This window comes from Lithobates pipiens, unplaced genomic scaffold, assembly GCF_037356315.1.
Source record: "Lithobates pipiens isolate NorthernLeopardFrog02 unplaced genomic scaffold, aLitPip1_a1.2 Scaffold_11, whole genome shotgun sequence".
NCBI classification, from domain to species: Eukaryota; Metazoa; Chordata; class Amphibia; order Anura; family Ranidae; genus Lithobates; species Lithobates pipiens.
This window is the reverse complement of record NW_027507696.1, coordinates 22,955,003-22,971,554: the sequence shown is the minus strand read 5'-3', so window position 1 is coordinate 22,971,554 and position 16,552 is coordinate 22,955,003. Positions and strand designations below refer to the sequence as shown.

General features: G+C 40.1%; 1 protein-coding gene across 1 annotated transcript in view; it reads right to left on the bottom strand.

Annotated features, from left to right (window-relative positions):
- The window catches only part of AUH (AU RNA binding methylglutaconyl-CoA hydratase), a 320,284-nt gene that overhangs the window by 31,131 nt on the left and 272,601 nt on the right, over window positions 1–16,552 (bottom strand). Inside the window, exon 7 of the mRNA XM_077469844.1 lies at window positions 7,916–8,103. Coding sequence (XP_077325970.1) covers window positions 7,916–8,103 — 188 coding nt within the window. The remainder of the gene's footprint in view (window positions 1–7,915; window positions 8,104–16,552) is intronic.

Genomic DNA, 16,552 nt, shown 5'->3' with positions numbered 1-16,552 from the left:
AGTCAGATGCATTCCTCCATCTAAGTTCGCCATGTGCAGAAACAGGTTCATAAAAGTTGAGTCAACACTTGCTGCATCTGTCATAAGATCTCCGCTACCATAGCTGCGGGTGGTGGTGGCCAGAGCACACTGTTACTCTGCCCCATTGCCAGAACTTCAACCAGAATTTCAGAGCTGTTGGCTGGTACTTCCTGATAGTCCCAGGCAAAGGGAGCCCAGCCCTGCCGCTGAGCAGAGTCTACCAGCCTTATGTAGGCAATCTTCAGCTCTTATTCCTGAACGGCTAGAAACTCCAAATCTTCCTGTGCCCAGAGCACTTTTGAGACATTCAAGGCTCCTTGGATAGTCTCCCGAATAACAGCCCCATGCCACCATAGCCAAAGCCTTCCGTTGGTCTGCCATCCGCTGTCCATGGGCTCACCTGGGCTACATACCACAGGAGAGCTCTGTGGCGCTCGAATAAATAAATCTCTGCCTGGACCAGCCTGCTTAACTCAGCTGTTCACTCGTTGGGCGGTTGTTTCCCCAGTAACAGCATTCACACTTTGTATTGCGACCAGTACCTTTCCTGGATGGAGGGGAGAATTTTTCCCTGGTGGCGCTGCTCACGGGCTACCTTCCAGAGTTCTCAGCGGACAGAATCATACCATTCCAGCAGGACCTGCACTGACAGTGATCTCCTGTGCTGTATTCGCATCTCTAGCAAACTCCTTCCGAATTCCTCTTTCATTGCAGCTGGTATCTGTACCTCTCCTCTTCTGCTATCCGGACCTTGGTGGTGGTTTGGATGTCCCAGACTGCAATAAGCATTCCACTGCTTGTCACCAAAAGTGACAGAACCGCTTGGCACCCCGCTTAGGTGCTTCCTTCTGCCAAACAGTGCCTCCTGCCCTTCAAACCATTCCAAGCAGACTGAGAGCTAATACCACCCTTTTTTTATCTCAAGCATCGTACACAAATAAGATGTGAGGTAAAATCCAAACGAATGACTGTTAATTGAAACTCAGACACATACTTTTTACCCCACAGGAGGACATTCCCCTCCGGATCATATTACCCTAACAATACAAATTGTAAACAGGAATATAATTAACATAGCTAACAATGATCTTAATTAAACAGTAAATTAAATAGTAAGTTAATCAAACATAAAACATCCCACAATAATTTGGTAACAAGTTAAAATGGTCACCAGATTAATCTCACCTCCATGAGATGATCAGACAGACAATAGAACAATTGGAAAGACCTACTTAAACACATAACAAACAGTGATTTCACCCCCACCTCAGACTATCTGACAACCTCAATCGGGGCAGATTGGCCGGAACTCCCTGTTGCTAAACATTTTGCTGTACATATACATTCAATCTCACAGCTCAAATTTATAATTATTGACCACATTCCTAAATCCCGAAAGGGTGGAAACTGGGAGCTACAGCTGAAACACAGGGGAGGTTAGATGGATCACAGATTTGGACACTATACAACCCAAAGGGTTAAAAGTTGACTTTTTATTCCTGTTGTTGTGAATTTTGTTTGTAATTTTGTTATGTGATTTTTTTCTACATGTAATACTGCTGATGGACAATAAGGTGGAGATACCAAGATAAAATATTTCCAATGTATTGTATTATCATGTAAACGTTATGTTTGTTTTATTCATGTTCACAGGTGTTACATGTTACCAGTTGTAAATACATTTAAGAATGTGAATGTCGGCTTCAGTTTCAGCTTTATACATGCTTTACTTGAAAAAAGTACTGTGAATGGTTTGAAACTTGTACATATAGCATGGCTTTATCGCATTTGAACTTTGTGGATTTTGCAAGAAATTAGATCACTTGAGGTACTGCAGAACTACTGCTGTGGAGTGTACTTTCTCTCTCTTTTTATATACATACACTATATTATATATAAAAATTTCAAATAAAACATTGCATTTACAACAAAGGATTCCCAGAGCACTATGGGTTAGCCAAGTGGAAAAAACAAGCACTGTTGGCTTTAAAGTTCCAGGCTGTCTGCCTAAAGTTTAGACTGAGCTCACCTATAAAGCGCTATTGCTCTAATGGCAATCATTCACTCACTTATATTTCAGCTTCAGCTACTGGGTTCTCTAAACAGGTGCCTTCTGAGAATGATATAAAGTTTAAAATGTAAAAAAAACTAGTGGCTCCCCTACTGGATCAAAAGGGAGACCACAAAATAATAAAAACTACATAATTTCATATTTACCAAATTAAACCAAGTATAATATTTCTATCAAAAATCACTATATATTGCATTAAAAGCTCCAGGAAACCTAAAAATTCCTCCTTGTGGTGGGGCTGCCCACGCACTGCAAGGGTTAACTTTGGAGTTGGAAAAGCAAATGTATTTACCTGATTCTCTGCACCTGCAGGCTCCCCTGTTTCCCAGAATTTTGCACTGGATACTGGTCAAAATTTAGGAATCCAATGCAATAGGAATTTCAGTTTTGGATAGATACTCCAAGGGTTAAATATTTCTAAAGGGATACAGACCCTGTAGCTTTTCTCATCGGATAACAGAGTGCACGAGCTAATTATATTGAACCAGACCCTCTCATTCAGAATCAGTATCCAAAGGATATGGTCAAACAAACAGCTGTTTCTTCAGCGCAACAAAATGTAAAAAATATGCTGGAAATGTTTTTAAAATCCCTGCAATGTACACAGATCTCACAAAAGTAGAGTACTTTTTAATGTTGATGAAATTACATTTAAGAGTGTGAATGTCAGCTTCATACATGTTCTACTTGAGAAAGGACTGTGAATGGTTTAAATAAAAGCTCCAGGAAGCCTAAACATAACTCTTTGCAGTAAGGCTGCCCACAAGGGTTAACTGCTCATTTAGGTCTAGGGGATTTGGAAAGGCAAATCTACTTATCTAACTTTCTGCACCTGCAGATCAGTCCCTGTAGACTTTTCTCCTCCATGCTCTGGCATTCTAAGATCATCATAAAGACTGATGCAGGTTAAAAAGCCATGGACTGGACATGTGGATGGCAAGGGAGAGTCCACCGCTAGAACATGGAGTGCTGCCACCTGGGGGAGTGGAGGATTGGGTAAGCAAAAGTGCTGTTTCCTGACTAAATGAGCATATAACATTGCAGTGTGGGTGTAGCCCCACTGCCAGGGAGAACCTGGAGTTGGGCATATAATCTCCCCCTCCCAACATTTATCCCTAAAGTAGTCCCTAAACCCTTAACCCCCCTCCCCAACACATAACTCTCAAACTACTGCCTAAACTATTACCTGCCCTCCAACATTTGAAGCATATCTGAACTCAAAAACATGTACAGTATTGTAGCTTAACAGTCCTTAGATATGGTGGCAGCATTAGCAGGTAGGGAGTCAGAAGAGGGGGAAATAGCTGAATAAAAATTAGTAGGGCTAGGACTACCACCATCAGTGGAACTATCAGCTCAGCCTGAGCTAGTAGGGGTGCAACGGATCGTCACTGATCCGGGATCCGAACGGGTCACCCCGCTCGGATCGGCACATGCCGCGCTCCGTGGTCTCGGCCTTAGGAAAGGCCATGGCATCGGCTTAGCTCCGAAGCGGCGGTCATCTTTCTACACTCAGGCTGTTTACACTGTGATCGCTCCAACGGAGCGATCACTTGTAAACAAACTGGCGTCATGACGCCGGTTCCTCTCTCCCCTCTCTGTACTAAACTGTACAGTGGAGGGGAGAGATCCAGAGATGGAAGCAGCCATCCCTCCATACTCTGCAGTACCCAGCAACACTCTAGCAATACTCTGCGATACCCTGCCAATACTTTGCGATACCCTAACAATACTCTGTGATACCCTGCCAATACTCAGCAATACCCTGCCTGCCAATACTCTGCAATACCCTACCTGCTAATACTCTAGCAATACTCAGTGATACCCTGCCTGCCAATACTCAGTGATACCCTGCCTGCCAATACTCAGTGATACCCTGACTGCCAATACTCAGTGATACCCTGACTGCCAATACTCTGCGATACCCTGCCTGCCAATACTCTGCGATACCCTGCCAATATTACAGTGGGGGAGATAGTGGATATTACAGTGGGGACTATATGGTGGTGGAATTTTAACAGGTTTTTGCAAATGAAATTATTATTCGCTGACCCGAAAAATGATCCGATCCGCGAGTTTTTTTGATCCGTTGCACCCCTATGACCTAGCGTGACCATTTGACCCTTTTCTCTTGTAGTTGTGGTCAGCCATGTTCAATGTTATCCTCAGAGGCAGGGCCGGCCCAAGACATTGTGCTGCCTGGGCCCAAGAATGAAATGCTGCCCCCCCCCCCCAAAAAAAAAATCACGACCACCAAAAGGCCCACACATTCATTATTTTATATCATGATAACTAAAATTAAATTTATCAGAAAATCAGATTTAAAATGCCATAAATCTATTCCCTATATTGTAGGCGCTATAACTTTTATGCAAACCAATCAATATACGCTTGCTGCAATTTTTAATTTAGCCACAAATATGTAGCAGAATACATATTGGTCTAAACTGATGAAGACATTTTTTTATAGCCGAAATCTATAGGAGGGGTTTCCACCATCCCTGCTAAGTTTAATTTTATACAGTATGTCACGTTTCATGTTTAATGTGTATTATATGTGAAGTTGCGTATAAGAGACCAGTATTGTTGTAATACTGAGACATGCCTGTGTTAATTTCAACACTGTTCCAGAAAACACTAACGCACCAATTTACTGAGTTATTGAGACAATGTAATATTCATAATGATGGGATAAAACATAAGCCATTTTCGAATAAAGGCAAGAAAGTGAAAATGGCCAATGTTGTACGCATGTTATTGAAAATGAAAGACATTGCTATAGGAAAAGAAAGCCAATGGGATACTGAGAGAAAACAATTATTGGAGCAGGTACAAAGTGTAACTAAGAACATATTAGCAATGGTTGCACAGGCAGATGCAAATGTTGGTGATCACATTGAACAACTGGTGACTGAGAAATGTGTATTGGGACAGACAATTAATGAATTTGAGGAAACGTGTAAACAAAGAGAACGTTGTATTACTTCTTTGACCAAAGAGAGGCTGAGAATGAGCGTATTGCAATCCTTTTTAGGGGGGAATTACATAAAACCCAGTCTGCCATAATGGAGTTATCCTCTGCAAATGCCCAGTGCTCAGCAAAGATAGAGGCTCTGGAACAACATGTAGAAAAGCCAAATGCTAGTGTTGCTATAAGTGATGTTGCTATGGTGGGAATCAATGTTGGAGATCTGAATGAGGACTATTTAAATAAAAGTGTGGTAACTACTCTTGAAATTGATTCAGGAGTTGAAAAAGTGGAGACTTCTGAGGAGTCCATTGCTGGTGACTCCTCAGACAATGAAAGTGTAAAGTCTGCTCATTGCAATCTTAGTAATGTTATGCAACAATGTGAGTCTCCATCGCCATATGCTCACAGAAGAGCCTATGCAGGGAGACCAGCTCTCAAGTGCTTTATTTGTAAAAAGGGGGTCACATTGCAAAGTATTGTTCGGTGGCTAATAATAATATGCAGAGGAAATCATACTTCCCTAAAACTATACAAAGGTCTTATGAAGTTTAATCTGCGAGATAGGGTAGCAATCCAAAGCATAGAGGCCATAGTAATCAAACCCATGTCCCTTTTAAGACCCAAATGCAGGGACTATAAACTGAAAATAGTCAATTAAGACAGGAAAGGCATCACTATGTAGAATAGCTGCAAAAACTCAAAATGGAGGTAGCCGCATGTTCATTCAAATATAGCACTGGGGGAAACAATGTTAGCAGCCCTTAGTGAACTGCATGGATGGTAAGAATATTCTGGTTAATGTTTCTCTGCTATGAATAAGGTTTAGATGTGAGTTTCAGAGATTTGAAACTCTGGGTTCTGGATGGAGAGATCATTGCTGGGAAGGAAGCACCTGGGTATTATTTGAGACATAGACAAGTTTGTTTTCATTTGTCCAAAAGTATACCGATGTAACGTTAGTCATGGAACTAGGGTGTTCCTTGAACCTAACAGTAGATAGAGGTGCATGGTATACCCTGGGCATGGTCTCTGAAATCCAGGCATAGGGATGGAATTTTGTGGGTTTGTCATTGTTTATATGTGCTGTTGGACTCAACATTTATATAGAAAGGTCTTGCATTTATCTATGCAAGGTGAGGGACAAATTGACGGTAAGGTCTCTTCGTACAAGTTAGAGGCTTTGCTATCAATTCAGAGTCCTGAAGTACCATTGACATGCCAAGTTGCGGTAGAAAAGACCATTGTGAGCAAGCCTGTCTAATCCAGACCCGTATCTACAATGAATGGTTGTAGGAAGTTGGGACTGAGATGCTTATTTTGGTGGGTCACATATATGCATATATTATGGTAATGGATAGATTTATGTTATGGTATAGTGTGACATATGTGTATTTTGTGTTAGTGATATGGGTGAATAAGGCCCTCCTCGAGACTCTGTATATGAAAGCTGGTTAATATGCTGCTCTGTGTGTGTGCTGGTGAATAGTGAGTGAATGGACACCCGTTTCCTGTATTGCACCCCGTCATGAAGATACTGGAAAGAAGACACAGAATGGTGACATGGAAGCTGTTGCTGAAGAATGATGGTGGTGTGTCACTCAGTGGCAAAGCGGCACATGTTGGGAAGAACAACACATTAAGATCATTATGGACTGACTGTTCCATAGGTACTGTTTCTGAAGCACATGTTGGGAAGCGCAACACATTAAGACAGTTATGGACTATTCCAAAGGAGCCATGTCTGAAGAATGGTTATATGCGCCCTTTAGGCGCAAAACGGAATTTGTTGGAAGGCAACATGGTTTAATATCATATTTATGGAGTTTCTCTTCTTGGTTGATACAGCCAGGTGGCTTAAGTTGGAAGTTGAAAGCTGACCCAGCAGGGTGTCAATTCATGCCCCTAGCAAGGATGCTGAACAAAAGCTTGGCTCCTGACCAAATGGTGTAATAAGATTGAAATCCTTGATTAGCACTCTGCAAGCAAGCATCAAAAAGGACTATGGCTGACAAGATGATTGATGACGGTGGGCTACAGAAGATCAATGGGCCAGCTAACATTGAAGATGACCCAAGTCACATAGCGATGATCCATGGACGAATATTGCCCCTAGAGGCCAATACAGCAGCACACACAGAAATATAACATATTAAAAGGACTGCCACTTGGCAATATCTCATTGGACAGGAGGCTAGTGGGATGTGGTTACGAGTGGGTCTGAATGCAGTGTAAAGGTGCACACAGAAGGAAAATTGATCTCCTTTGGCTCTCTTGCTTCTCTAGGCCTCATGGCTCTCTCAGTTACCATTTTGAGCCCAGCTAACAAGACAATATTTAAAGGACAGCCTTGCGTTAAGTATCTTTGATGTTCTTTTGTTGTATACTCTGTAACATTTTCCTTTAGTGTTTTTATGTTAGTATTTTCCTATTTTCTTGGGAAATAAATAAGACATCGTTTTATTAAGCAGTTTGTTTGTTTTCATAGCTAACCTTATATCATTGTACTATCAATACTAACATTATCAGAGTTTTAATAGACTTGCTAACTACAGGACTAGACAAGTTAATACGTATATGGAATAAATAGAGGGAATCCATGAGCAACCAAATAATATTTAGTTTAATATTTATTTTAGCATCTATTTAAAAAAGAAAAAGGCATTTTCAGGTAATGAACATTTTTTTCTTTATGCCTGTTTATGGTGCACACTGTAAAGTTTATATAACAACTAATACAATGCCAAATGATTATAGTTTGTCCATACAAGCACTGTACATTGTGGGGCACTTCTTAAAAGTCATTTCACTTTATCTGTAAATTTCTAGATTAATTAACCCTTGAAGATCATTACCTGAGTTATGAATTCCCGCGCTAAAGCCAAAGCCCTTTTATAAGCTGCATCTCCTTCATCATTCTGTTCTACAACGTGACTGACCAAGCCGATGACTTTGGCTTCATTACCATCCAGAACACGTGCAGAAAATATAAGTTCCTTTGCCACGGCCACTCCAACAGCACGGGGTAATCTCTGTGTTCCACCTGAACAGAATTAAAAATATGTCTACATTGGTATACTTTTTTCACAAAAATAAAACCAAATACAATGTTTGTTCAGCTTTGATGAATAACGTATGGATAAATATATATTTTACAAAACAAAATAGTTCATACATATATACAGTATACTAGTGCTCAGATTAGGTACCTGCACTCTTTGGCAGAGCCTTAATGCATCAAAAAACAAAAGTCACATTAAGCAGAGCAAAAAATTAGCAATTATCAGGACTTTACAAAAGGCAAAACTGATGTTGAGTGTTTTTTTATTTGATATTTCGGTGAAGCATAAACAATCTGGCTGTCAGTTTTCCCTATGACAAAGTCATGATAAGTGCTCATTGCTTGCTCTCAGACAAAAAATATCACTTTCGAAGCAATCATGCGATAATCTGATCGTTAGTACACAGCTTATGGGGAGCCGATCACGACAGTTTGTGCAAAATTATCTGACGGGACAAACCCAAAAAACTCTCGTATGATATCAGAATGTACGATTTTTATTCAATCAGTACAGTACTCGCCCAGAAAAAAATTGTAAGACAATGACCACGCATGCTCAGAAACTACAGAATACATTACAATACAACACAAAATATTACATAATTTCTGAAGTTGTATTCTGTTGTACGAGAATTTTCGTAACCTCTTAATGTTCGATGTGAGACTAGCATGCAACCTCACTGAGCTCCAGCTGTTTTGCAAGGAAGAATGGGCAAGAATTTCAGTCTCTCGATGTGCAAAACTGATAGAGACATACCCCAAGCGACTTGCAGCTCTAATCGCAGCAAAAGGTGGCTCTACAATGTATTAACGCAAGGGGGCCGAATAATTTTGCACGCCCCACTTTTCATTTTTTTTATTAGTTAAAAAAGTTTCAAAAATCCAATAGATTTCGTTCCACTTCACAATTGTGTCCCACTTGTTGGTGATTCTTCACAAAAAATAAAAATGTTATATATTTATGTTTGAAGCCTGAAATGTGGCAAAAGGTTGAAAAGTTCAAGGGGGCCGAATACTTTCGCAAGGCACTGTAGTAGGGCAAGGCAAACAGCAATGAAGGTATGCAAAGTGCAGTAATCAATAACCAGTTTTTAATTTTATCTAAGTCAGAAAACAGGGAAAGCAGTGCAAAGTGGATTTTCTTTTACTAGATAACCCCCTATGTCTCATAAAAACAATACATTTCTAAAAGTAAAAAAAAAAAAAAATCACTAACTTAGGGTAAAACATGAAAAATGTTCTTTGAAATTCTTGAGTATCCCATGAGTTCCCAAACTAAGGTCCTTTCACACGGGGTGGATCAGTGTTGATCCACCCCGTGGATATCCGCTTGCTCAGCGGGGATCGCCGGAGCTATCTCCGCTGAGCAGGAAGATGACAGGTCCACCTCTGCTCACTGCGCAGGGACGGACCTGTCACAGCGCCGCTCTCCCCTATGGGTGATCGGGTGATGACGGACCGCAGTGTCCATCGTCACCCGATCTGATGACGGATGGAAAAATAGCTTTTTCCTCCGTCACACTTTTTCGGATCGGAGCTGGTCGAATGTCAGCGGACTTGTCACCGCTGACATCTGACGCTGCATAGACCTCTATGGAGCATCCGTTCAGGTCCGCCTGAAAAACTGACAGGCGGACCTGAACGGGTCGCCCGTGTGAAAGGGGCCTTAGGTTGGTTCAGTATGCAAACAAATGTAGAGTTCAATTTGGCGATGTGGCATGGCTCCTCCCCCTTCGAATGTATGTATTGTGACAGTGTGGTACCCTGTCATGGTGTAAACAGGTAGTCTGGAACAGGTTTTGTAGAAAACCAGCACATTGATTATGCAAGTGTGTGCTGGGTTTTTAGGGTAATCAGAACTAGGGCTCAGGGTTCCACCCTCCCAACGTGTCCGTGTGCGTAAGGGAGCAGAGAGGTGTGCATTTCTGCACAGGATAAAGGCCCGACCTGAGAAACAGAGCAGCAGAGAGCTGACAGAGATAAAATATTTGTGCACGTGCACTGGAATGTTGTGTTAGATGGTCAGGAGGACTAAGGCATGAGGCTTGTTCAACAGTGCTGACAAAGAGAGCCAGGAGGCTGAATATGTTAATTTCATATTGATGGTGGAAACCCCCTGCATATTGCGGTGAACATTTTCCTTTTTTAAATTGGATCTACAAGCCCTGAAAAGGCACATATGGCATCGATTAAACTCTCCGGTAAGCGCTACATTTGAGTTAAACAACCCCCAAGTTGTCACAGTATTTATTTGAAGTATAGGTCAGTAAGGTACATACACTGCATTTTGAAATTTATTTAGCGTGTTATAAAGCTTTGATTTGGAGCTGTATGTTACTTGGAGGAAGCATTCAGAAAAAGAGAAATGTTGCAGTTCCTTTATATAATTGTAAGCTGCCATACTATGCTTAAAAACTGTATTTGAGAGGTAGATTTTAAAGTATATCTAAAGCTAAAACTTTTTTTTTTTTAATTTTGGTTAGAGTAGCGAAATAAAATCCCTGTCAATTTTGTTGCCGTTTGTGTCTCATTGAGTAGATTTTTACTTTACTTCCTGTCCTCTAGACACACAAGTGGGAGAAAACCCCTCAAAAGAGAAAGAACGCTCTCGTAGATAGTTGTCAACAGGAAATGTGCCTCCACTTCAAAGTTTACCCTGCACAAAAAGAGTAAACATCAGTATACACGCTTTTTTCTGTTCTGATAAAAAAAAGAAGGTATTCCCCCATACACAGAAGTGAGGGGGATGCAGGCCCCACTCCTTTACCCCACTGTGCTATTGTATTCTAACAGTGTAGACTCCCCAATTGGCTGCAAGTTGCTGATTGAAGGAGGTTTTATAGCAGGACCTGAAGCAAGCGGAACGCCACTCCACTATACTCGCCTCGTTTCAGCGATATATAACATCTGCAAGCTCCCTTGTCAACGTCAGCATCTTCGCCCAGTGATCTTCCAGTCTTGTCATCTTTAGTATGCACAACTCAGTATACACTCTACAGAAGATAGCAATTGGCGTGAGAAGAAGCCTATAGGAGGTCTTTTCTGCAATACAAAACCATTCCTGATCACAACTTTTGGACAAATACTAAAATTTTAAGAATGTGTTAACACCCCATATGGAATATTTAAGGCATCGAATATAGAAATACAAAAATGTATATAAAACATTTTCTTGTAGTGCAAATTTAGATGTGCTAAACTTCGTTATTTATTATTGTGGCTGCTTACTCTGTTGGATACTTGTTCATTGTAAGAATGTACACTGTTGAATGTACAATTATTGTAACGGTGGCAACCATTTGACATGTGGTATTCTGGTGATTTTCATAGGGAATATGAATGTATCAGCCTGTAAATGTTTTATATACATTTTTTGTATTTTTAAATTTGATGCCTTAACCACTTGACCCCCAGAAGGTTTTGTCCACTTCATGACCAGGGCATTTTTTTGCTATTCAGCACTGTGCTACTTTAACCACTTGCCGACCAGCCACAGTACATATAATGCGTCAGGTCTGCTCAATTGCACGAAACAACATACCTGTACATCATTTTGTGCAATAGCCAGTGGGGGCACGTGCACTGATTAGCCAGAAGGGGAGCCAATCAGCAGGTCTGGCTGACGCGATGTACACCAGCCACCCGCGATTGCTCCTCAGAGAGGCAGAATGGCGGTCTGCCACTGTAAACAAGGCAGATCGCCGTTCTGACAGGGATGAACACAGTGATCTTGTGCCCCTGCTAAGCAGGAACATGGACCTCTGTGTTCATCCAGTAGGTCCATCCCCCATACAGTTAGAAAGCATTCCCTAGGGACACACTTAACTCTTTGATTGCCCCTAGGTGTTAACCCCTTCTCTGCCAGTGTCATTAGTACAATAACAGTGCATATTTGTACCACTGATTACTGTGGCAATGTCACTGGTTCCCAAAAAAATGTCAGTTAGGGGTCCGATTTGTCCGCCACAATGTTGCCGATCATCGCCATTACTAATAAAAAATAAAAAAAAGACATAAAAATATCTCATAGGTTGTAGAAACGATAGCCTAAATTTGGACTTTCTGACAACAAAACCGTGGATTTTTGTTCAAAGGATGTTGGCTCCAACTTGTCTTGCATACACACTGTCAATTGTTGGCCAGCAATTAAGAACGTAGTGACATACAAGATGTACCTGATATCTCCACTACGAACACTAGTTATATCTCAGGCTCATACTTGATTCGGAGCATGCGTGGACTTTTGTCCGACGGACTTGTGTACACACGATCGGAAAGTCAGACAACAAACATTTGTTGACAGAAAATTTGAGAACCTGCTAGCCAACATTTGCTGGCAGAAAGTCCGACAACAAATGTTCATGGAGCATACACACAGTCGGACTTTCTGCCAACAAGCTCACATTCATCATTTGTTGTCTGAAAAATCCGATCGTGTGTACAGGGCATTAGATTCTACTCATTCAAAACAGTCCTTATCTTCATGGTCCTTTCTCAAATGCAGGCACATAATAGCATTTGCGTCCATATATGCAGAATGCCCGACTTGGCCCCGTCCCAGCGCTCCCACGTCATTGGATATATATATATATATATATATATATATATATATATATATATATATATATATATATATATATATATATATATATATATATATATATATATATATGTTTTCCTGAATCTTTGATATATTCATATATAAATGTTTTTTAAACAATTTTATATAATTTATCAAAATGATGTAATGAATGTTTACTGGCCTATCATAATCACCTTTGAATATGCCTCTATTTATAAGATCAAATGAATGCAAAAAGTTTCTGCAGTGACATTTTAAAGAACCACTTTAAAGCAAAGTTTTGTGTAAATTATAACAAATGAATGGTTATGTCTGTTCAGATGTGATGCACATTGACAGCACTATCTCCAAGATTTTCGACAGTGTGGAAAATGTTTAATTTGAACCTAATCCAATATTTGTTTTTTAATGGCTTCCAATGGAGACACTTTCAAATCAAAATAGAACTTTGAGTCCATAAATGCGTCCGTGTCAATGATTAGAGGAAAAAGCAATTCTTGGATTTTTTGCTGTAATACATGTAGGGCCAAGCCAACATGTGAAAAAAAGGTTCAACACTTTCTCTCAGCACTAAATTTGTAATTTGGAGGTTGCAATAGATTTTAAAAAAAGTGAAGTTAAATGTGAGCAAACTATCATGGCTTTCAACACTTTTCCAGGCTTTACTAGAAAGTGGTTTACAACACACAGTACCTTGTAAAACACTACTTAGAATAACATCCTTATGTAGAGTTGTGGGGAGTTATTTTGAATTAGCCCCTGTAGTCAACCATTCCAGACAATGTGTGTGATATTACCAGCTGTTTAAATTCTCAGAAAGAGAAGGAATACATACCAACTCACAATCTTTCTCTTCTGTAACTTAGTAATTATTTTATATGATCAGCTACTCTAATTATGTTCTAGAAATAATAGAAAAAAAAATATTGTATATATATATGTTGTTTTCTGGGACGGTCATGTTAAAATCAGGACTGGTTATAGCTATAAATCTATAGAACCTACAGTGCTTTGCAAAAGTATTCACCCCCTTGGCTTTTTACCTATTGTGTTACATTACAGCCTTTAGTTTAATGTTTTTTTAATCTGAATTATATGTGATGGATCAGAATACAATAGTCTAAGTTGGTGAAGTAAAATTAGAAAAATAAATACATAAAACTATTTTTCAGGAATAAAAAAATGATAATTGGCATGTGCGCATGTATTCACCCCTTTTGTTATGAAGCCCATAAAAAGCTCTGGTGCAACCAATTACCTTCAGAAGTCACATAATTAGTGAAATGATGTCCATCTGTGTGCAATCTAAGTGTCACATGATCTGTCATTACATATGCACACCTTTTTGAAAGGCCCCAACATCTAAGCAAGAGGCACCTCTAACCAAACACTGCCATGAAGACAAAGGAACTCTCCAAACAAGTAAGGGACAATGTTGTTGAGAACTACAAGTCACGGTTAGGCTATATATAAATATCCAAATCTTTGATGATCCCTAGGAGCACCATCAAATCTATCAACATGGCACAACATCAAACTTGCCAAGAGACAGCCGCACACCACAACTCACGGACCGGGCAAGAAGGGCATTAATCAGACAGGCAGCACAGAGACCTAAAGTAAACCCCGGAGGAGCTGCAGAGTTCCACAGCAGAGACTGGAGTATCTGTACATAGAACAATAAGCCGTACGCTCCATAGAGTTGGCAGAGTGGCAAGAAGAAAAGCCATTTACTTTTGCAAGGCACTGTTGATTTGATTTCGATTTTCTTCTGTTCGCTCACTTTGCATTTTGTAAATTCATAAAAAAGTGAGCGAACAGAAGAAAATCTAAATCAAATGAATATTTGGTGTGACTACCCTTTGGCATCAAACCAGCATCAATTAGTTTGTACACTTGCACAAAGTCAGGGATTTTGTAGGATTACAGTCAAGTGTATGATTAACCAAATGATATCAAGCAGGTGCTAATGATCATCAATTTCATATGTAGGCTGAAACACACACAGTCATTAACTAAGAGAAGCACATTGCTGGAGCCGGCACAAGAGGGGGCGAAGCTGGGGTGGGTTCACTGCGAGGAAGGGAAATCCCCACTGACAGCTGAAACGTCATTGGTTGTTAGGGACGTGGCGGCCCCGCTCCTTAACAACTAATGACTGCCTACATTCTTTTGTATACATTTCATCTGTTATTGGAGGAATCACGCTGACAGATGAAAGACCCAAACCTGAAGGTATAGTACCAATACTCGTACTTGAGAAAAAGTATCATTACTCGTACTCGGTCTTAAAAAACTGGTGTCGGTGCAACCCTAGAGGCATCCTACATCCACAGAAGATCTGTGGTTAGTTCTCCAAGATGTTTCATTCAACCTACCTGCTGATCCGATTTCCTTCAAAAACGGTGTGCAAGTATATCTAGAAGAATTAATGCTGTTTTGAAGGCAAAGAGTGGTCACACCAAATATTTTTATCTTCTGTACATTTACTTTCCATTTTGTTAATTTATAAAAAAAACTATTGACACTTCTATTTCTGAAAGGATTCTTAAGTTTTTCACACCTACAGAAAACGTTTGCACAGTAGTGTAGGTCTGTGTGGACACTGACCCTTTAGTTTCCTTGCATGTCCCACATGTCCCTGCAATTTACAACATTTCCTCTGCATGCTTAGCATTATGGTGCTTATTGGGCCTGTATGTTGGAAGGTAGAATGCTCAGCAAAAGGATCAGCCCAGTCCAAAATACGCACCAGGTTCCTGCACAGCTGGCAGTGATATGAGTAAAAGTTGAAAAGCACTCTGATGAAACACGCAACTCTCTGGTTTCAAGTTTCTATAAGTAGACTAAGAAAACAACTGTCAAACAGTTACAAAACTATTACACAACAGCTTTATTTTATGGGAACAGCATGCAATTCTGCTGAAAGCAAACATCATAGCAAGATGAGGCAATAAAGGTTAACTGGAAATTAGTTCACTGCTTAGGCAAAAAAAAAAAAAAAAAAAAAAAAAAAAAAAAGAATTGGAGTGTTTCCAGCTCAGCAACAATGGAAATATATTATGCAAATCTGGCCTTCTCCATAATCCAATACATGGGTGAACTGGATTCCTAACTATTTCCTTGTACAGCATGAGAGCTAGCTATTAGTAACTTACTACTTGTTGCTTGATAAACCTCTTCACAAGCATTTTATGCATTTTAAATATAGCAATTACTATCGCAAACAATTTTTTTTTTTAAACATTACTCTTTTTATACTTCTAGGAATCTGTTGTGGGTATAAAGTACAGGCACCTAGCCATTCCTGCATATACCTGAGGTAATGGCTGAATACTGAACTGTTCTGACAGGCACAAAGTTTATCCACTCCTTGCTGCCTCCTTCACATTCCTATTGGCCAGTAAGGCAGACTATCATAGTGATGTACCAATGGCAATGTGTTTGGACAGGAGCTAATAAACTCTGAACCTACACAGGAGTGTCAGATGAGTGTACAGCCAGGAAACCACCAGAGACTCTTGGAGTGTATTTTCTGTAGAATGTGCCATTTATCTTACTCTTTTCTCTGCTTCCTATTTTATCAGTCATAACTTCAACGGCAAGTTTAGATCTGATTGGTGACTGTGAGAAATCTTTCAATATATGGAAGACAGCAGGGAGGCTACATTGGGTGTGTTTGTGAAAAACTCTCTTGCATTACAAGCAGACTTTCTCAAACTAGATTACTAATAAAAAGTACTAAGGTAGGATGGTGCACTACAGCTATACGTGGAGACACACATGAAGTACTGAGCAGGTAGGCTCTGCCACCTCAAATTTAGAGTTCTGATTTTCAGTTCTGACTGG